This window comes from Apostichopus japonicus, chromosome 15, assembly GCF_037975245.1.
Source record: "Apostichopus japonicus isolate 1M-3 chromosome 15, ASM3797524v1, whole genome shotgun sequence".
Taxonomy (NCBI): domain Eukaryota; kingdom Metazoa; phylum Echinodermata; class Holothuroidea; order Aspidochirotida; family Stichopodidae; genus Apostichopus; species Apostichopus japonicus.
In genome coordinates this window covers 3864390-3887048 of record NC_092575.1, presented here as the reverse complement: position 1 = coordinate 3887048, position 22659 = coordinate 3864390, and the positions used below count along the sequence as shown (strand labels likewise).

Here is a 22659-nt window from a genome sequence, read left to right as displayed (position 1 = left end):
TCATAGATGTAATTTGAGCAGGTCTTGACAGGAAATACTGGTGTTAAAAAAATATAGAGATGGAAATATACCCAGAAGTACCTTCTGGCAATAATATATTCGGACGGAGTTAGGAAATTTAAGAGGAACGTTATAAACGATACCCCCTCCCCTCCCAGAGAAGCATTTGGCTCCCCTAAGAAAATAAAAAGAGAAAGAACAAGTGTAGCTATGCCCTGGTCAGAAACAAAGGAATTTTTAAATTGTTTATGAATATTCAAAGTTCATATATTCTAAAGGTATATTAGAAAACTAACTCACACACACATACTTTACACACCTGTATATACAGTTTAATAGGTGAAAGAAAGTTAATGTGTTAAAAGTACCTAAATTACTCCTGTATAAAGTATCGATTCTTAACGAGTTATGAAATTTAATAATTTCAAATGACATTTATGGTGACCTTTTGTTTTACTGGAGGCTGTTATTTTAATATGCACCTCCTCACTACTATATTATGCTTCCTCATCTAAATTCTGAGTAAATTGGTAAAAAGTTCTACAGAATTTTTTAGTGGTTATGAACTAAATGACTTATATAGTCAATGAGCAGATCTTGAATTCAAATCAGAATTTTTTCTGATATTTAGATTGGGATGAGAAATAAGCTACTTACCTCAGAATGTCATGTAGTCCCCTGTTCCCTGAGCTACCCAGCTGTTGTTAATTGCAGAAATTTATCAGAACCAGCTGTAGTTGGTATTTTAGTAATCCCTCCTTGGATATTTAAAGAAGATGCCTATTCCCCAACCATCATCTTTTTCGCTTAATAACAGAGGTCCTTGCGAAGAAGGACTGCCCCAAAACAGCTGAGAAAGATCCTGCTCCGTTTGGGAGATATATCCTCTAGTTTAAAGGCATTGAAGACTCGCCCCAAACCGTGTGCCGTGCTCTGCAAAAGTTAACTTTCCGTTGCTTGCAAGTGAAGTTTTCTTTTTTTGTTGTTACAAGATGCAGACAGTAATGAAACGTGATACCTTGTTATCTTTTATCTAGACCTGAGATGTCCAATGATGCTATGTACACTGTGTTGTGGGTATTGACCGTAGCTGTATGTATTGACTGTATACTAGTGTCTAATTACCGACGGTAGCAAGCTGTGTGTGTATTTTCTGGGATCGATGGTGGTGTCTAACACTTCTGTTACACCTCATTCGAAACTAGGTCAGATTACCGGCATAAGACGCATCTTTGTGCGCGAGTCTTCACACCCTTTCATACAGTAAATCCTGTTTGGGAGCTACCATATTGTTGTCAATCTGTGATGTCATAATGTCACTAGGATCTGCAAACCTGTTTACTTTCCCTCTGTTTTTTCTGTCCATACATTTTAACCCTGAAACCAATGAATGACATCATTAGATCAGGTTAGGAGCTTCAATATTCTTATATTCATCGTTTGCAAAAAATCTGGCCATCTCCATTAGGGATGCACCGGATATCCGGTCCGGCCGGACTATCCGGCCGGATAGTGAGCAATTATCGGGTTCCGGTTCCGGCCGGATGTTTTTCAAAATCTGGCCAGATCTTTTTCAAATTCTGGCCTGAATTATTCCTTAAAAAGGTAGGTAGTATGCAGTATTTTTCCAGCAAACAAATTTACATACTGTATCAAGCTTGTCAACAATTATATTGTAGTTATTTTATTAAAGAATGTAGATTACACCACTTCAAGTCATATTGAATCTCATAAATGGGGTCTTAATTTCACCTTCTTTATAATATGCGTATACTTCACCTAAGATTTGCTCCTTGTTTCATACTTCTACTTCTTATTAATGATTTTCTTTTGTGTAATGAAAAATCCGGTTCCGGCCGGATTTTATCCGGCCGGATTTCATGTACTATCCGGCAAAATCCGGTTCCGGCCGGATCCAAAAATTTGGATCCGATGCATCCCTAATCTCCATTAAATACCAAATAAACGTTGTGATTAATAATTCATTAAACAAAAACACAAAAAACAAGAAAGAATTGATGCAAATAAGGCTTGATGATGTGTCTTTATATTTAGACTTGATCAAGTCCTTTAAACTTGTGTATGAAGAAACCTTACACCTACGATTCTTCCAAATAGAATAAGAAATTTTTGTAGCTGTTTTGGAAAGTTGTTCCCCATGATTCTTTCCATTCCAAAGACCAAATGGTGAATAGTTGTTTCTGGATCTCCTATAATATGTCAAGTATACTTAATTATCATAGCTAGATCATCAACTTATCTATCAAGATCCAATTTAATAACCAATTACACAATATCATTTATACTCTTTGTTTAAATTTACATCTCATATCTGAAATATATTGCTGTGTCATTTCTTCAGTATACTTCAGATTATCTTCAAAGTTGTGTTCAATTTTTTTTTTTGTAATATCGTTGTTGATTTATCCTTGAAATATTCAGGTGTCAATACATACTGTACTCTGCATCTAGAATTTCATCAATAGGTAATTTTTTTTTTTTTTTTTTTGGTTGAGAAAATTATTCTCTTCAGTGGAGGAATTGATTTGTACATTATAATAATGAAGAAAACAGAGAAATTTTTCAGATCCACAGCTGACATAAGGACATCATATACTAAAACTCTGATGTGAGAGCGTGGTGGCCAATTGGCTAAGGTGTCGGACTCGTGATCCAAGGATTGCTGGTTCGATTCCTGCTTAGTTCATTACGTTGTGTCCTTGGGCAAGATGCTTTATCTCACTTGCCTCTCTCTACCCAGAGGTTAAATGGGTACCTGTGAGGTAACTTGTCATTGGGCGCAGTATAAAACTGCACTGCAGACTGGAGGAATTGTCTCTGGGACAGGTTATCATTGACCAGGGGTAATATGACGTCTGTAAGCAAGCTTTTGAACAACTTTTGTTGATTTTGGCGCTATATAAATGTCTTCTGATTGATTGATTGAAAGCACTTTGAGATCTATCGCTGGTATAAAGCGCTATATAAAATGCAAATATTATTATTATTATTATGTTGCCTGATGCATTCATAGAATTTCGTCACAAACCTGCGAATGATATTCATACTTAAAGATTCAGAATTTTTCTCATCAATTTTATTCTCAAAAGCAATTAACTTATCCTTGAAAAATATGTCTTTTTTAAAGTTAATTGCATTGCCTTTATACGTCAAAGTAGAATATCATCGAAAGAGCCGACCGTTCCTCTAAATGTTTGCTCTCTTCCTCTTACTGCAGCATTGCGGAAAACCATGTTGCACGCCCACCGTCAGGCCTGGTGCTGGCAGGACGAGTGGTGTGACCTCAAAATGGAGGATATTCGCCAACTAGAGCAGGAAGCGGCCCGCGAACTGCAAGAAAAAATGGCCGCCGCCCACATGGACGAAGAGATGATGCTTTCCAAGAACGGCGACCTCCACGAGAGTCTCAAAGCCGTCGAACTCAGAAACGACTCTCAGAACGAGAATAGACTAGCAAGCAGTCGAATGGATTCTCTGACCAGCGATTACACGGCAGATGGTTCAGTGTTCAGTATGGACTCCCCATCGAACTCTTTCAGGGAGAGTAGGAGAAGGCTGTCACAAAGGCTTTCATCCGATAGCAAAGGTTGGTCCTCTTCAATGCACATCCTCCCCTTTTTTTCCCTTTTTTTTTCCCTTTTTTCCCCTTTATTTGTTCCTTTTTTTTCCTTCAAATATGGTACTTCTGGATGTTTATCAGTAAATTTTATGCAGCTAATTTACATTGTATGTATTATATAAATTATTGCCTCTATCCCCCCTGTCAGTTACATTTTCAGAAAATGGTCAATTTATCTTGCACCCCCCTATGACCAGTAACTCTGGGTCCATCCCCCACGCTCCTTTGTGGAAGTGCCACTGTGCAGTCATACTGGTAGATTTGTATCATCGGATACCCGACCCACCCACCCCCACCCAACCCACACCCAACCCACCTCAACTTTTTTTAAAACCTTTCCCACCCATTCAGTGATTTCTTGGGTTGTTGTTGTGGTAGATAAGGAGATTAATCTCCCGTGTTGTAATATTTGAATCTATTTTTCTTCTTCGGTGAAAGTTTTGATTTGCACAATGTGCAAAACATTTTCAACTCATTTGCTAAGAGAAAGTGTTATTCAACCTCCCCCCTCCCCCTCCCCTCCCCCCTCTGTCCCACCTAATAGTTAAGACAGACAACTTTGATCTTCTGAATATATAGCTTTAATTATGTAAGTCTGTAAGATAGCAGGAAAGCTCCTAATTACATGCAGGCATGGTGACAATGACTACCACAGTAGTACAAGAATGGAACGGACACCCACCCTTTAAGTTTTTGTGAAAATTTTCAAATAATCTCACCGCTTTCGATGCGGTGATTGACAGGCCTATGGGTACGTACGTGTAAAACTCGACGGTCTTTTGTCACGTTTTATACGCATGCCTTCCATGTTTATAGGATACTCTCTCCAAAACTAAAAATTGATATCTACATGCCCCAGCAACTAAACAGTAAAAAAAAGGATGTTCTTAATGTATTCTCTACTCACATGTCCTCAAAAGTATTAGTAATTTTGCAGGAAGACATACTTTAATCTTTCAATCAGAAACGTGCAGTGTCTCGTAATATGACGGAACTCTGTAAAACATCCGCGCTGTTTATGACCAAAAAAAATGTTTATTAAAAAAGGGAGGAAGCGAAACGAAATAAAAAAGGAAAGGAAATGATCTAGCAATTTGTCGTAGAAGCAGACGGTCGTTCGTCCTAACGAGGAAGGAGGGAGAAGATCTCATTTCAGACCAGGTCAAAAATCCCTTCTCCTCTAAAATCCATTTAGCATGATTACTTTTACAAGGAAAAACCAGGGTCCCCTTTTTTCTGCCTGGTAAATTGAAGGAAGGGTCATATTCAAGGATGTGACATATGAGATCGAAAGCATTATTATACAGTAGAGAGAGAGAGCGAGTTTTAATTCAATAAAGCGTCACTGGTTAGGCAGGGCAAGTGAATTTTTTCCGTAACATCTCCCGAAAAGTTTATGTTTTGCCAGGTGGAATGATTGGTGTGTTTCTGTATAAAGCTTGATCAGTGACGTGTGTGAATAGAGAACGTCACGTTTATGTCATACTTTAACGAAGACTCAGGACAAAGTTTGAAAGGATTTTTTTTCTGGTCGTCCCTCGATCGGACAACCAGGACTCACTTTTTTGGTTACAGTCTGAGGAGGTGAATTTTGGTCGTAGGCAAAACTGGAGCGAAATGTTAAGCAAAGAGTGACCGATATATGTACGATGTGGGAGAGACTTAATGCTTTGGGCCAGTAAAACTGATGCTCTTTGGATGTGATTGATTAGTCATACAAATATTGTGGTTTTGTTTTCAGTGTCTTGAAAGGTGACGGAGGGTGATTTCAATTTAACATTTTACCCAATTTGTGGGTATTTTATGGTTACAGCGCAATTTGATGTTACCAGTGACTAGTTGTTCGTCTGACCACCTCCGAAGCCGATTGTGGTTGTCCAAACAGAAATTAGATTGTCTCAGAGGACTGGATGGCCATGGTTAGTCAGAACATGATCCAGACTAATATAGAAACAAATTTGCAAAATTTGTCAAAAATGATATGCTGATATTGGAGTGTTGTACTTTCCGCTGACTTTTTATGTTAATTTCTATGTAATTGTAAGGAGTAGAGAATATGATATGAAAGTAAAGGTATCCTGCATCTGAAATTAACTTTGCAAATCCATTTCACTAAACCAATTTTCCGATCTACAAGCGTCCAACATGCATGATTGATGTTATCATATCTCAAAGTTTGTGTAATTTTCCACGCACCATATGCTAAATCTCTGATAATTAATTTCTCCCATTTATAATTGCTCCTCTCATAAATTGATAATGTTAGTTACCACCTAAAAATGCTGACGTTTTGCTTTTTTGATTGGTGATACATCTGAGAAACATGACCTAACGGACTGTCTGTTAGACTTAATAGTTCAGTCACTTTAATTGATAACCTTCAATCATTTAAAGAATCATTTCCCCCAAATAAACGTGGTATAAAATGAAACCTGGGTTGATAGCAATATTTCTTAACGGTCTACAAGTGCACATGTTTATTAATTTCTGTGACTCAACTCTGTCCTTGAAAGGGATGTACGGTGATGACACCAATAATAAACTGTGGTCCCAAAGTTTCAATGCCTCATTATGCTATCTTCCAGCATATTTGGCCCACGATGAACCTAAATATATCCCTCGATATTCGTAATATTTGTTGACAATATTTGTGTACATTTATTAACTGTATTAATCGGGATTGGCCCACGTTTGCATAAACAAAAAAGGGTATTGTCCCGCCGGAAAACTAAATTGTCCAGATTTTGTAAAGGTCAACCTTTGCTATCATCACATAGTATAGAAATGTATGGTTTACCATATGCAAACTTGAAGGAGAGCGCAAAAATTCCGGGTTAGAATGAAAATTGTACATAGGAAAGTTGACACTGTATTGAACTAAAGCTAGAAATATGCCACTCTTTGGTGTATAGCCCTCTTTAAAGTGGAACATTATTGCCCCTCCCCTTACATCCATCCCCCCAGGACACGGGTGTCCCACTCTTCTTCGACCAAAGAAAATATGGTAACCCTGTACAGGTATGTATACTAACATTTAAAGGCATTGAAGATCGCCCCAAACCGCGTTCCATCCTCTGAAAAAGTTAACTTTCCGTTGCTTGCAAGTGAATTTTTTTTCTTGTCGCTACAAAATACAGAAAGTAATGAAACGTGATACCTTGTTATCTTTTATCTAGACCTGAGATGTCCATCGCTGCTATATACACTGTGTTGTGGGTATTGACCGCAGCTGTATTGACTGTGCACTAGTGTCTAATTACAGACGGTAGCAAGCTGTGTGTGTATTTTCTGGGATCGATGGTGGTGTCTAACACTTCTGTTACACCTCATTTGAAACTAGGTCAGATTACCGGCATGTTTCTTTGTGCGCGAGTCTTCACACCTTTTCAGCATACAAGCTAGGTATAAACAAATCACTCAGTTCTGGTACTGGTATCAAGTGATGCCTGGTATTGCTTCATCTTTCACTTACCGCTGCCGGCTGATTATCTGAATAATTTGAACATCTGATAATACATATGTTGTACTGTTAAGAAAACAAAAATACCTTACAACATAATGTGTTTCTTTAAGCTTGACACACCAAGAATATGAATCAGCCAAATGGCTGCGACTAAACATAAATGTCTTTAATATAGTCAAATTGTACGTGACTTTGCGAAGGATATGTAAATTAAAGTCACAATGCAGCATATACAGCCTGCTTTTGAAAAACTTCATCCTTACAGTTTTAGCAATACCTGCCGGAGGGTGGTTGGTGGGGGTTGGGGGGAGGGGACATGGGGATAGTGGTGAAGGATGTGGGTTGTTAAGTTAAGGTGTCAGATTCAATGAAATTTACAAGAACCGTTGTGAACTGTGATGAATTTCTCCCGATGCTTTTTGAAATTTATTTAGTACCAGTGATGTGAACTGATTAATTTTGGGTTTATACTGCAGGGATTCGGTATAGGGATAGGTTGTAGGAGGATAACAATGTCTATGAATGAGGGAACGTGGCTGTCTTTTTGCACATGTATGCCACTTTTCTGTACCTCAGAGAAATATAAATGATTTGTGTCCAAAAATCTCCTGTGCCATATTGGTGTAGTTTTCTATTTTTGTATCAATTAAGGAAATTGTCTCACAGAGCAGCTAGTTCACTATCTGCCATATAAAATATGTACATATACCATCGTTATATCCTACTGTACATAGCACACATCAGATGTATTATTCAGTGCAAGCCCTCGGCTATATTCTTCCTTGATTTATGGAAAAGATCAATTACCGTACCTTTTATCATATTGTTAATTCAACGTACGGGTGAATGCTCGCAGGACCGTATCGGGACATAGCAGCTCTCTAATAGGTATTCTCCAATCAGTCAGCGAAATCGCCCAAGGTCTTTATATACATGTACATCTCTTAACCTTTGATATTTTCAGACAGATGTTAGTGTTATATTTAGGTGACAACTCTTTTTTTCTTTGTCTCATCCTGGCTGCTGGCAGCTAGGTTTTTAAAGTTCTTGACATAAGATATATTGGTTTGAGCTTTCAAATTATGTTCCATTTTGATTTAAATAATTAAAAATGGTAACTTACGAATTACTTTTTTTGTAAACCATTCAGTTCATTTCTTGAAAGGTCACCACATGACCACACATATATATACGGACAGCTGAATAACCTCTCTCCGCTCTATAATCCATACATCAGTGGGCGAAATTTTGTCTGTGCAGGTTCGACACGGTTTAACCTCTGACATTTTCAAATTAAATAGTGGTAGGCCAGAACCTCTTCAATCAAAAAACGCATTAACCAATCTGTCAAGTTAGATGTCAGCGGGATCCATTTTATGGGGAAACCTGATCTGGTTTTCTTGCAAAATTGATGCGGCCAGCTTTTCTTCGGCTATATAGCGATGTGTTTGCATGCAAAACACACCTGGGTAACCGAACCCGTTTAATCAGCACCCAGGCGTATGCTAAACCCTGGACTGAAATTTGCATCCTTTAATAACTGTGCGGCCGTACATTGCATAGGACTGATCATGTGTTCTTGCTGGGATTTTTTTGGTTTTAATTGACCGGTTGTCTGGGCGGATAAGATCGAAGGACTCTTCGCGTAAACAGCAGTTTGAGCTGTTTAATGTTAAAGGGGCATGTTAACTTTTAACCAATATGCCGATGGACAGACCTAGCGATCCAGTCTACCTTAAATCTTACGTTTTCCTCGATGCAATGTGTAGCCGACCGGCTGGGAGTCGTAAAAGTGAAATATAGACTTCTCAGTTCTTCAACAGATCTTACTGTACTTCCTCAACTGAGAGCCTTCCCCTAGGCCAAAACAAAATGTCCTCCTGTCTTCATATAAAATCTGGTTACCTTTGCAAGTTCTATGCTGTTTGAGAAGTCCTCATCAAACCTGTACACAATGTTAGAGTTAGAGGGATGATGACATGTCATGCTGGCACATCTTACATGCATGGAAACTGGCTAGGCTTGCTAAATGTGCTATGAATATTGTGGTAGGCTAAGTTCCATCAGCTGTTGGTAATGATCTAATTACATTGAACATGCAGATTGGTTATAATATTTAACATTCATGAAACAAAAGTGGGCAACTCAGTATTTATTTCGCTTTTCTCTTTAATACCTGTCTCTGACTTAACATATGGACTTTCCTATCTACCTAAACTACATGTCTGGCAAGTTTAAGCACTGCGCCGTCACTTCCGGGGCAATGCCCACTTACTCCTTCAGAATCTACGAATCAACTTTCTTCTAAGTTTTTCACTCGGGATTGTTTGTAACCAGACTTGGCAACACAGTTTCTCCATGTTGAATGGTGATTATAAGTAGATTTATAAGTAGATTTACGTAAACCCTCACAGCTCTTATCTGTCTCCATCCAACATCTGTACTCTCAGCTAGGCTAGCCTAGCCTAGCTAACAGTATAGTCAATGTTCTGGCTTTTCAATGCTCACACAACCAGCTGCTTTAAGCTGCACTTACGTTCATTAAGTCAAGCAAAATGGTGAAATGGATATTAAAAAAAAAAAAGAAAACAAAAAGCCCAAAAAATTGAAACAGGAAATTGGATGGCAAAAAAAAAGTTTGATTACATTCAATGAGATAGGCTTGTTGTTATTCAAGGTAATCTTGTCTCTATTTTTAGACGTATTATTCCGATGAAACCGTGCTCGGGAGGCTGCATATTTCATTAAGAAAACCACGGTTCTTTTCTTTAATTCTCGCTGTAATATAGGGAGAGAGAGATAAAGAGAGCTGCCTTGAGGATTGTGTGACTGCAGGCCTGATAAAAGTTATGACAACAAAGCAAGAGTTAAACAGTCGTTTTAGGCCGTTCTCATTGAGCTGTGAGGGATGCAAGCAGCTGTGTGGTGTCCATATACATAGCTTCGTTCATTAGTGAATATATATTATACAGTAGCCCTGGCTAACTTTTTTGTAAGACCCCGTACATTACGTTTGTAATATGCGAGGATTTTCTATGTGAGATTTGGATCCTGAAGATATTGAAGATATATGTAGTTGAATTATCAAACCAAGACTATAACTGTTTCCACATGATTTTTATCAACTGAAAATTAATTATGTGCCTCTAATGAAATCTATCTCAATCAAGTTCTGTCAGGTAAAATTAAGCTGTGAATGAGAATGTATTTCTTCGTCAGTACACATTTGTCCATTTGAATATCGGGGGGGGGGGAGGAGGGAGGGAGGGGTGATGGTGAAGAAAGAGTGGTGCCATTGGGTATGGAAAACAAGTAGACAGCAAACTTCTTTCCCCTTCTACAACTTCCAGTATAAATCTTAAATTAGTTTGCAGCCATAGTTTATGGTCAGTTAGACAACACTTTGTGCATGTTGCATCACATGTCTTTTTTTTTCAGTCATTTTATATACCCAATTAACACAGTGATTTGTACTTTGGTTCAAATTGTTATTAGATTAAACAAACTAAGACACTTTCTGTACCATTTTCTGCTCAAATATAAATAACAATTTGTCAAAGACCCGGTATGAAGTCGGATGAATTTTTCACCCAGATATACTGTCATGGGCCCAGGGAGTGGAGGAAGGCACCAGGTGGGGAGTAGGGGGAGGGGGGAGGGGGGAGGAGGGAGGAAGATGGTAATGCGAGGTTTTTTGTCCCAATTCTTTGTGTCCATTTGGTAGGCTCCCTAAATCACGTGCCAACCAAACTACCACCCTCAGAGGTAAAAAAGTCAAATAATAGAGAAAGAAGAAGGAAAAAACTGAAATACCAAGAAAGTACGACCTATCTTTTCAAATGGCACAAATTAAACAATCAAGCTCCTATTTAGTAATCTGTAATCTTGAAGATGAGCATAGGAAGACGGACCTGGCAACACGAAACACTCAGATTATAACAACTTAACTGCATTTTATATGGGAGAGAGAATCCAGTCATAAATATTGCCAATGATTTCCTCGACTCACCGACTGATGCAGTCACTGCATTATACGTATGATCTCTATAGTCCGAGCTGCTTGATGCATGGACCACTCGAACCAGCAGTTATCCATCTCACTCTTCAAAAGTGACTCAATTCATGACTCATTTCAACACAGTGCTTGCTGTAGTTAGTATAAAGCTATGGACTGCTAGAAGTACAGTATAACCTCAGTCTTTGTTTCTGTGGAAAGCCAAGAGGGACAAAATGCAAATATGATAATAAAGATGATTATTATGATTACACTGGTGCTAATATAGAGCAAAATCTCAGGGTTCAATGCGCTTAACAAAACATATATACAGAATACAATTGAATACACTTAACCATAGGTTTGTTTGAAATAAAATTTCTGTGGACGCTGATTTGAAAGTGCTGATAGAGGTAAGGCGTTGTATTTCTGATGGTAACTTGTTCCACAACAATGGTGCGACATGGCTAAAAGCTTGCTCCCGACTCGCTTGTTTGATCTACCAGTTGTGAGTGCAGAAGTTTCAGAGGATGATAATGTTCCTTATTGCTCTGAACATAAAAGATGTCCATATGTTCTCGAAATAGGAAATTTAGTATCGTACAGTAGATGCATTACAACAGAGGTCCAGCAGTGTACAGCCTATACTGCGTACACACATATCTTGCAAACCATATAGAATCGTTATAATCTACGTATTAACGAGTGCACCCTTTGGCGTTCCATAAACTTCAAGTCAATTGCCCAACTTGTCTTGTTCAGTTAAATATCCTGGGAGCCATGTCGTAGCATCTCCCAGGGTATTAACATTCATTTTTATTTCATGCAAATTTTATTGTCCGAGCAGAATATTTAAAAAAGGCCCTGGAGGGTAGGGACATAACTAATCTGAAGTACTTATTCAAACGTGAGGCCTTCATGTAATACTGTCGTGATAGGCATGATCGAGTGTCTCATACTATAAAAAGAAAAAAGAAAAAAAAGGGATTTATGTCGATAATTTTGATGAAACATTTTTAATCGGATCTTTTCCAGATAATGATCTTTCCTTTAATTCTTTTAAAATAATTTTCTCAGTTGTAATGTGTAATGATAGCCCTAAAGACCATCTCCATGCATCACTACTGTATATAACTGTGTAGTTTAAATATACTATTCAAGGTATGTTTTTCCAACTTCCAAACAAATTTTTCTGCAATTTATTCGTAAGGTGTAATAACCAGTGAGCAGCTAGGTCTTTCTCTCATGCTTTAGCTCAGCTGAAAAGCTTTATATTTTTGGCTTGCACAACTTTAAAAATGGATAAACTGCTCCGAAATATTGCCAATGAAAACAAATTTCTTTAATAGAAAGCTTAGCTTATATGCAGCATTGCTGCAGTTGGTTGCGTGAGGGGAAATTTGGAAATCTAAACATCGTACAAATTGAGTTGACTTGCCATCTGTTTTAGTTTAAATTAGCTAAGTTCTTCAATACTGCCCTCATTACCTTTCGAGGAAACATTTCATACTGTTAATTACTTTTTGTTTTTCTTCTCATATTTCCATGTGTAGAAATGTTATGGTATTGCATGACTCGCCTGAGACCAATGCCATCATTAATTTGGTTATGATGTATTAAAACAGCTTCAGTAATGTTGGATTAAGAAATAATTTGCAAAACGATCATCTCCATTCATCGAAAATAAACATTACAGTAAATGAAAAAAAAACTTGATCAAGTCTAGTGTGTGAAGCAACATTAAAATCAATGACGGTTGGGTTTGTGTCTTCTTTTTAAGCAACCTTGGACTGGCAAACTTTGCAGGATAGTTGTTATAAATACACTGTTTTTCTACAGTCGATCTTTTCTTTGAGTGATTCATTTTTGCTGTAAATTGAAATCACATGTGCAGTTTTAATACCGTTTGTTTCCTAATTGCGCCAATCTTTTGCCTACTTTTCGGGAGATAATATATCATATATCGCTTACCAACTGCTTACTTAATCTGTCGCTCTCTGGATTGACCATGTCTACATGTAGGGGAACTTTTGATCTCTTTTAACGTTAATGTCCTGCTATATGAATAAATCGTTTTTGCAGTTTGGATCAATCCACGAAGGGATCAATTAAGAAATGGGGAAAATTCAACGTTTATGTAGAAGCGCTCTCATATAACAGAGCCATAGATATGGCTCTGGGTCCTAATGTGTGTGATCTGTACTATTTACAGATCTCCAAAGATTTTGTAAAGTAGGCTGTTACATATATCTCAGTGTATGTGCTAGTTGTGAAAGTAATTGTAAAAATAATTATATTCAATAATTACATGATTAATCTCAGGTAGCTAATTCCAGTATATTTTCTTTCGGACTTGGACACAATTTCATTGATGCTCAAAGCTTAAAGTTCAGTGGACGAGATTGAAAATTCCTCGAAAGAACCTTTTTCTGATTGGCTGAGGACCAGATGTGCATAAAGTTACCAAACGAACGATGGGCAACATTTCGTCGCTAAACTGTGCTAGTTATTATTGTAAGCTCAAATATGTCACACTTTTTGTGAAGGGAAGTTTCCGATAGTTTACCAAGAAGATTCAGCGATATCAGAGACAGCAGATTTTCAAGTTTCACAGGACTGTTGATTTAGGTTGTGGCTGGGGATTCCCTCATTACTTCCATCGGCCAATCAAACTCGATCAGTCAGTCCATACTGTCAGCCAAAATATTCAGCCAAATTTTCAGGTGAAATAATAAAAAATAACAGCCTAATTTTAAGTTCTTTTTATCTTCTAAATGTTAGGTTCCGACCAACACATCATAGCCCACTGGAGGATGAACAGCATCAGACAAGAATCGGATGGATCGGAAGACGAAGATGAATTTTACGATGCTCAGGGTGAGAGAAAATCGTCCCATTTTCACAATTTCTGTCGTATTTAGACTCTTTTTTTCTTTTTTCACGCATGCATGATATATAAAGATTGTATCTATTTTGCTATGTACCTGGGAAGAGATGCCGTGTTCAATATATCCTCATCCAGGAAACCCACTAAAATCTACTTCCTACTGGATAAAGTTGTGATCCCCTCGAGTGCTTGTTTCCTATGTCAAAGATAGCTGTTTCATCCGAGCTTAAACTGTCATTCACCTGAAAAATTGACATTTCCATTTCCTCTCCCAGCTCTCTCCGTCTTTCTCGTTAATTTTTGTAGTTTTGCATGAAAAGTGTCAAGTGCTTGATTTTTCATTTTGAACTCATCTGCATGCAAGTCCAAACAGTCACTTTCTTTGTACACAAAAGGTATAATAGAGAAAGGGGCCCGGGGAGAAATGCCACGTCATGAATAATGCATGAAAAGTCCTCATGAATATAAATGAATTCCAGAGCAGAGATAACAAATACCCTGTTTCCCCCTTTTTTGTCACCTTGTACATTAATCACCAGCAGTGGACTTTGGTCAAGGTATGTGTGCTTCAAAATTTGTAGCAAATATAGCAAGATTAAAGGGCTCTAGTTTTAATTTCAATTTTGTCATCATGAATATTTATTGGATTTTTTCCAACATGAATATTCAATAGATTTAATTATTCAATAAGAAATTTTACATTTTCATTTTTCATTTTCACATTGTACGTTCTTGTATGCCGATCCCACCGATACTGTGAGTCTCAGCTGTAATGTTTCAGTTTTCAAAAACCATTTTGACTGTCTTGTCTGTGATCTACATTCATGAGCACATTGGACTGGAAATTAAAACCGCCCATGTTTAGGCCGAGTCTCGATATAACAACATTAGTTGAGGCCTCGTATAACCGAGGCTGCCGAAAGACCACATACAGAATGCCATTAATTTGTCTCACGTTTGTCGTAAAGTTTTTCCCGCCCTGTCACTTCGAGGCAATCCAGGGCAAAGTCATTTCTGCTGCCGTGCCGTATGTTTGCAATGTATTCAGCTTTTGTATGGTAAATCGACAATCCCAGGGAAATTTAACATTCATGAATAATTCTGAGGGGAAATTTCATGCACGAAATATCTTTTTGATGTGATTTTTTAACGACAAATGTATCAAAACTGCATGAAGGATCACTTCCCCCCTCCCCCCCCCCTTTAAATTTTGTTTTTAACATGGACGTTTCAGAGTGAAATTTTGCAAGTGGGGCAAAAGATGGCAGGATCCTCGGTGATAAAAGTAAAAACAGGAGGTACATTTTAGGGGGGGGGGGAGGAACTTGACTGTATAAAAATCGTACTGAAGTTAAAGAATACTTTCGGGAGAAATTTAACGTTGTGATGTGTTATGGTTCAAGAAGAAAGAAATTCAAGAAAATAAAGAAGGAGAAGGTCAAGATTTTTTTTTACTAATCGGGTATGGAGGGCCCCTTAGGCTTGAGTACCAATTGTTCAATTTAGGTAAAGAGCAATTTTGGCTGTAGTCCCCCTGGCCCTCTTCTCAGCTACCAATGTTTCTCTCTTTGGCCCTGGTAGACTATTCATTGAACACCTCCAGTCTTTGGTAAAAGTTGATTTCAGTTATGTTATTTTAAAGAGCTGGATAGTTATTACGTCAGATCTGTCAGTTTGTCGTACCTGGCAGGAATTTTGCATCACTGTAACTTACGTTCATACTCTTGCATATAGAATTTGGACATGCCTCAATCTTAGAGATTTTCATGAACAAAAACCACTTGACTATTCCGAAATTGAGGCTGTTACAAACTGTTGAATATGTCCATATGGTTACATGTTTTGTTGTTGCTCCCCATTGTTAATTTAATTCATTGGCAAATATTTCATAAATATTTTTTTCAGACCTTGTTGTGGAATTAGGGCAAGATTTACAGTATTGAACCATTTCAGTTACCACAAAATGTGGTGAATAGCTGCCGATATATATATTTGCTGCCTCTGAGATGTATGCAAATTATGTGTAGTATCACGGAACTCATATTGCTTCATTTACCTTCAAGTGCAATATATGCAGCAACCGTTAGACTATGCAGGGTGATATCTGTTGTTTTTCCAGTGTTCTTTGGATATCTAGAGCAGTCGACTGAAGTTTAACCAATTTTTGTATTTCACTAAGTTTACAATAATCCATCCATCCATCCCATCATGCATTGCACCAATCAAGTCCATCTTTCGGGTTTGTGAATCCGACAATCGATAATACCTATTTTTGTTTTCTTTTCATATTTTCAAGATTTTTTTTGTCTTTGTCTTTGTTTTTCTGTTCTTTAGCATGTTTTTGTGCAGATGGTGATTGGGATGATAGTGACTCAGGTTTGTATGAAAAATTGCCAAAAATCTTAGGAAAAACTATTAAAAAAATCTGTCGCATCTATTTTCCTTACGACTCGATCATAACTTTAATAAGCTCTCATTTCTCTCATTTACAAATTTATTTATTTTTTATTTATTTCTTCATTTTTTTTTGTCTCCTTCCTATATATTCTGTACTAATAGAAATAAGAACCCTCCAAAATGCTTTATGGGCCATATTAATTTTTATGTACATACATAACCTACAAATGGTTCACCCTTGTGATGGTCTGCATATGGTACGTTTGCCGCTTTCACTCGTCAGAATCAAACTCATCGGAACATATTAATTACGGTTAAAACTTCACAGCGATTTTAAGGACTCTGTTAATTAATAGTTCACATATGTATTAAACTTTATTATATAGTGTAAGCAAATGCCAAAGTACATTTTGCTTATGTAATTCAAATTTGGCTAGATTTGATATTTCGTAATAAGTGGGTATGAATTTTGAATATATTCCGTCAACAGTTAAATGCACACATAATTATGCGTTTGATTTCCTTCAGGCAATAAATTTTTTATAGCTAATTGCAATCATCGTTCTTTGCAACAGTCAAGAATATGATCAAGCATGGACGTAGCAAGTGGAGTCAAGAATATGATTGGGCGATAAAGTGCGGATGTAGCAATAGGCAAAAGAGTTTACAACAGTTCAATCGGTGATAAAATGCATTTTAAGTGAAAACGAATGGCTCTCGGAAGGTAGTAACATCCATTAAAGGTTATATGGGGGAGGGGGGGGGGAGGGAGGCAAAGAATTATAGGGGCCAAACTTAATTGACACAGTTATATGGCGATAGACGCACTGCCGTAACTTGATAAACTTTGACAAAATGGGTCGAAAATTAGTGAAATAAGAGGTATGAACACAGAACAATTGTTAAAGGTCAATTGAATGGGGGGAGGGGGAGGGGAGGGAGGGGGGTGCAGGAGGGGGAAAGATGATTATATGTCAGGGGTACATGTAGTATTACTTTTGCTTATTTCATAGAATTGATAAAGGCATATTCACGCAGTGAGGCAACGTGTAATCTTTGTAGCTATTTCATCTCATCTATCTGTAGATGAAATTCTATCACATATTTTGTTGTGACTATTTTGAAAAGGTCATTTGCGGTCAGAAAAGCTTGCTTTAAGCAGAGATTGTTACGCCTAGCAGTCAGTTAATAATCATATTGGGATACGATATAGTAGTGCATGTACGTGTACGTGGTCGTTTCCTTGCCAATATCAAACAGCCCATTCTACTTCAATTGATTGATTGCAAAAAATGCACCGAATCTATGTAACCTGCTATTGTGGCAGGGCCCCTGACACTGCTGGGGAGGGGGGGGGAGGGATGGTGGTGGGATGGCCAGCAGTAAATTTCAAATATCATGTGGACAGGCAGCAGGTACAATACCTTTGAGTATTGACCCCTTACACACCCCCTACCACCCCCCCCCCCATCTCTCTCTCTCTGAAATATACCTTATATTCAGCTGCCTTTCAAAAGAAAAAATGGTTTGATTAATATCATTATATGGTGGAGGTATTTTATATATACTTTGCATTTTTTTTTCAGTCTTGCTGGTAACCATTGATCGTCCATACAATTAATACCTATAAAAATTAAAATTGTTCATATCATGCAGACAATGGGTAAAATTTAATTTTTGGCGGTGCAGGGGTACAAAGGTTAGAAATATGTAAAAATTTGATTTTGTTCAAATATATTTTCTTTTTCAATTTTTTTTTGAACAATTTTCCTCTCCAATTAATAATCTTCACTTTCCAAATTAACCTTGTTGCGTGAAATTATTCGCTGTGTGCCGGCTGTGATCCTCAAATTGTGCCCCCCTAAAGGACCCCTCCCCTTTGATCTAGCTCTGTTTTCATCATAGCATTAAATTACTTTTCAGTCATATAACCGAGGACTTGAGTCCATTTGATAATTAAATAATATTGCATAATACCTTCCAGAAATTTTCAGTCGGAAATTTGAAAGCACATATAGATGAACCAAAACTGACTTTATACAATTGAAACAAATTTTGCAACAAAATCAGACCATATTTATATTCTGACTAAAACTGGATGATTTTATTGGTTTAATGTTATAATAGATTTTAAACCTATTTGTTATGTATAATGAAAATGTATAAATGCTGAAGTAAAAAAAATTGTATCCATAATTGGCTGGCAATATTTGTTTTATTTGCTGTTATTTAAATATTGACATATAAAATTCCATAATACCAAGTTCAATAGACTGTTGATACCCTTAATTGCCTCCCGCCAGCGATGAATATTTCAGGAGGGGTGCAAGATGCATCTCCATGGTAACAAATCTAGTTTTTGTGTGGAGGCACACTGCTGCATATTAAGTTTGAATCCTGTAAAAGGTTGCTTCATCGGAGCTGGAACTCATTGTGAGACATAGATGAGATATTTATGCTAACGAATGGTGATATACTAAATTGAACGGATGTGTGGAGGGGATCGAAACTCCTTTTTTATCTTTTTCTTTCTTTTTTTCCTGCTTTCCCTCTTCTTATCAGAGTTTTTATGGACAATTCAGATATATCCATTTATAGGTATAAATTACAGTAACAAAATTAAACCTGTTCATCAATCCTATAGTGGCTGCTGAAGTCTTTATTTCATTGGAAATGGCAATTTAGGATGGTTAAAAGAAATGATTCATTTATAATACAGGACACAATTTCACAAAAAATGGAATTGGCTAGGAAAATGGATGAAATGGAGTGGATATCTGAGAAGGTTTTGTTCATTAAGAGTTGGTTTGGTAATTTCCAAGGTGTTTTTAAACTTACAAAAACAAATGTTTGTAAAAATGTAAATAATTTGCAGCTTCTCTTAAAGCAAAACTTGATGATAATATCTGCTGTTTTGGCTGGTCAGTGGTGATGTCTTCATTAAGTAATTAAAACCTATTGTTCTATAAATTGCATTTATTCTAAACAAAATGGTCTGTTAGCTTCACAACAATATACCATTAAAATAAGATGCTACCCAATGTTTGAAATTGTGATATGAGGACTTGATTTCTGAATAATTATATTCAGGCCAGCCGCCTTTTTTTTTATGATATTAATATACTTGATGGTGATCAGACATGAAATATTAAAAGTGCATATATTGATTTGTAAAATGTGTACTGCTAGTAGCAATGTGTCTTGTTAAGTAATGGGACAACAATGGCTGAGAATTACAAATATATGTATATATATATATATGACACTGTAGTTGTGTAATGAAGCGCATTGATCCAACTCACAGCTTACAGGAGACACAAACACGTCATTATTATCTGTGTGAGAAAGATAATTTGTCGTGAACAACTTCATTGAACTGCTAAGAAAAATCTGATTTCGTTTGGGATATATCACAGGTTTGATGTTTCATCACACACAAGGCTGAAGACTTGAGCAAGTCTAAAATATGACATCATGGGAGCCACATGTTGTTTCAATTTTCATTTTGTTTTTCTTGATTTTTTGCAAAGTTTATTTTCGGCAATGTAGACCTGGGCTTTTGCGAATGCTGAATCTAAAATATTGAACCTCATGAAAAACATAAATTAAATGATAGCAATGGTTTCAATGTCAACAGAGTTAACATTTAAAACCTTGGAAACTATGAGAGGTAAAACAAAAGAGACTTAAAGTAAAAACAATCAAATTCCTGGTGACAGCTCTGATATCACAGATTTACATTATGGACAGAGTCAAAGACACAACTTTTCAACTTAAGATGCCTCCCAAGTGGAACAAGATTTTTCTTAGCTGTTTAGGTGTAGTATTGTTCACAAAGATCTCCTTTACATATAAACCTTAGAAATCTAAACTTCAGAAGGTAACTACGCGAGTCCCCTACGGATATTTCCGCCAAGACTTCTTTCTACGTTTTTTACTTTTTGTGATTGTTTTACAGATTGGTTGGATGAGGAGCAACCACCTCCAGTGATGACTCATTGGAGCTCAGAGGACATGTTACATGGTATAGACCCTGATGGTAAGCCACAGCACCTCCTCCTTCTCATTTTACTTCTTCAACCTTAGTTCTACCTCCTCCTGTACATGTACTTTATAGATTGATGACTACAAAACCACATTACTCCGCCTTTCTCTTCCCTTGAAGTTAGAATGGCTCAGAAAAGAATTAAGTTCAATATATGTATATATCTATATTGATGTATATATATATATATATATATATATATATATATATATATATATATATATATATATATATATATATATATATATATATATATATATATACATGTGTATATATATATATATATATATATATATATATATATATACATGTGTATATATATATATATATTATTAGAGAAAACCAGAGAAATTACATGTAAGATATGACTCATAATTGACCAAGTTTTAGTAAATATATTCTCCAAGTATTGCTGACGAAGGTCCCAGGGGGACCGAAAATTCCAATATATTTTCTAAAACTTTACTCCTTATTTGTCAATTATGAGTCATATCTTATTTCTCTGGTTTTCTCTAATAATATTTTCTTTTGGAGTAAACATGGATTTTCGTTAAATCGGAAGAAGTAAAACAGCGAATTTTGGGTTTTTGCAGAGCTTTCGAGCATCACTAGCTTTTCTTCAGTGCATGATCACCGAAAGTGACGTCATTGGCTGTTATTCTTGCAATCACTTACTTTATTTAATTTTTGTATCTCAGTCAAGTTCCAGCCTTTCTCTAAATGCAGCATGTTTTGTTTGTACAGTTTTTCTTTCCGTAATGTATATTTACATATATTTCAATAGACACATAATACATCACCCCCACCCCCCGACTGTTATATTTCCCCACAAGGATCCCCAGAAGCTCCTAGAAATCAAACAGGGTTCCTCCCATCCTCATACGTCTCGATCACTACAGAATACATTATAAGTAACATTGAGGTATGTTCCAGTCCTCGATCCTATCGCGGTGTCAATGCCATCAAATTTTCCGATTGGGTTTATGTAACTACTGATGATGCTAGCAAATATTCTGTGATATGCCATCCAAAGGCAATTTTGTTTTTTAGTCAGGGAAAAAAAAGAAAAAGTTTCAATTTTGAAGACATTTGTTTGTGTCAGTGCTGCCTATCTAGTTGTGAAGTGTCTTTCCGAACACGCCCGGAGGGAAGCTAGAGTCTTATCAAATTACAGGCTAGAAAGTGACTTCAAAATATCAAAATAAGTATCGCATGAAACTTTGTAATAATTGGGAAAGGAAATTTTCGAAAGATAAGTGGCCAATTATTTTCGGCGTACGTACTGTCATCGTGCAGAAGGATTATTTTGGAGAGGATGAGATTGGAAGTGTGTTGGAATGTTATATTTAATATGATTCAAGTTTAACTCTTTTTTATTCTGTTGGGGTTTATATGAAACTGACAGCTAGTTTGTCCTTTAACATATTTATAAGCGAGATTTATGCAGAATATGACTCTAATTTTTCGTTATGATGACCTGTGCAAAATAATATAATTTCAATACAGTAGGTATTTTGAAATAATAGTTGTTCATAATTGTTGCTCATCAGGCACAGGGGATGTGTGTGTGCGTGGGGGGGGGGGGTACATCACATCCCCCTCCCCATTTCAACCCAACACAAAAAACTTAATAGTAGTTAAAATAGAGAAATCATTCATGATGCAGACCTAACTCATAGCCTAAATATGCCTCAGAATTTCACCATTCCACATTTCAAGATCTCTCGATCTAAATAGGACTGGGCTCCAACAACCCCACTCCTTCTTTAAATCCCCCATCACACCCCCCCCCCCCCCGCCAGTTATTTTGTTAAAACTTTGCAGTTATATTAAGGAATGCAATAAAAATAAATATTGTTTCATATCCCACACACGTAGACGATGCAAGTTCATATCGAAAAAAATCTTTTATTGTTACCAATCATGCAAACTAAACTTGTGGAATTTTAAGTCTTTTTATCACCATTTTGGTGATCGGTATAAAAACAATCTAACTATTCCATGTTCCAGTGTTTTGTTTTTTACGCCTTTGATCGGCTCAGGGTCCAAGTTAACATATTCCAAGTTTACAGTTAACTTGAGGAGCCTTGGAAGTGTCAAACTGGACCCATTTGAATACGTTGTATTCATTTCTAAATGATGCAGATTTTTCAAGAAAAAAGAAAAAATTGCTTATCATTACATATCATTCTTGTGACATTTCGAATGTTTCGTCCATGTCAAAAAAAAAGGC

At 36.7% G+C, this 22659-nt stretch overlaps 1 protein-coding gene across 4 annotated transcripts in view; it reads left to right on the top strand.

Moving 5' to 3' along the window:
- The window catches only part of LOC139981688 (membrane-associated phosphatidylinositol transfer protein 2-like), a 104583-nt gene that overhangs the window by 59497 nt on the left and 22427 nt on the right, over positions 1-22659 (top strand). For 3 of the 4 annotated variants that reach the window (XM_071994285.1, XM_071994287.1, XM_071994288.1), the window contains 4 exons: positions 3239-3607; positions 13879-13974; positions 16319-16360; positions 20340-20420. In XM_071994285.1, the coding sequence (XP_071850386.1) occupies positions 3239-3607; positions 13879-13974; positions 16319-16360; positions 20340-20420 (588 nt within the window). The remainder of the gene's footprint in view (positions 1-3238; positions 3608-13878; positions 13975-16318; positions 16361-20339; positions 20421-22659) is intronic. The other variant, XM_071994286.1, reaches the window with a different exon arrangement.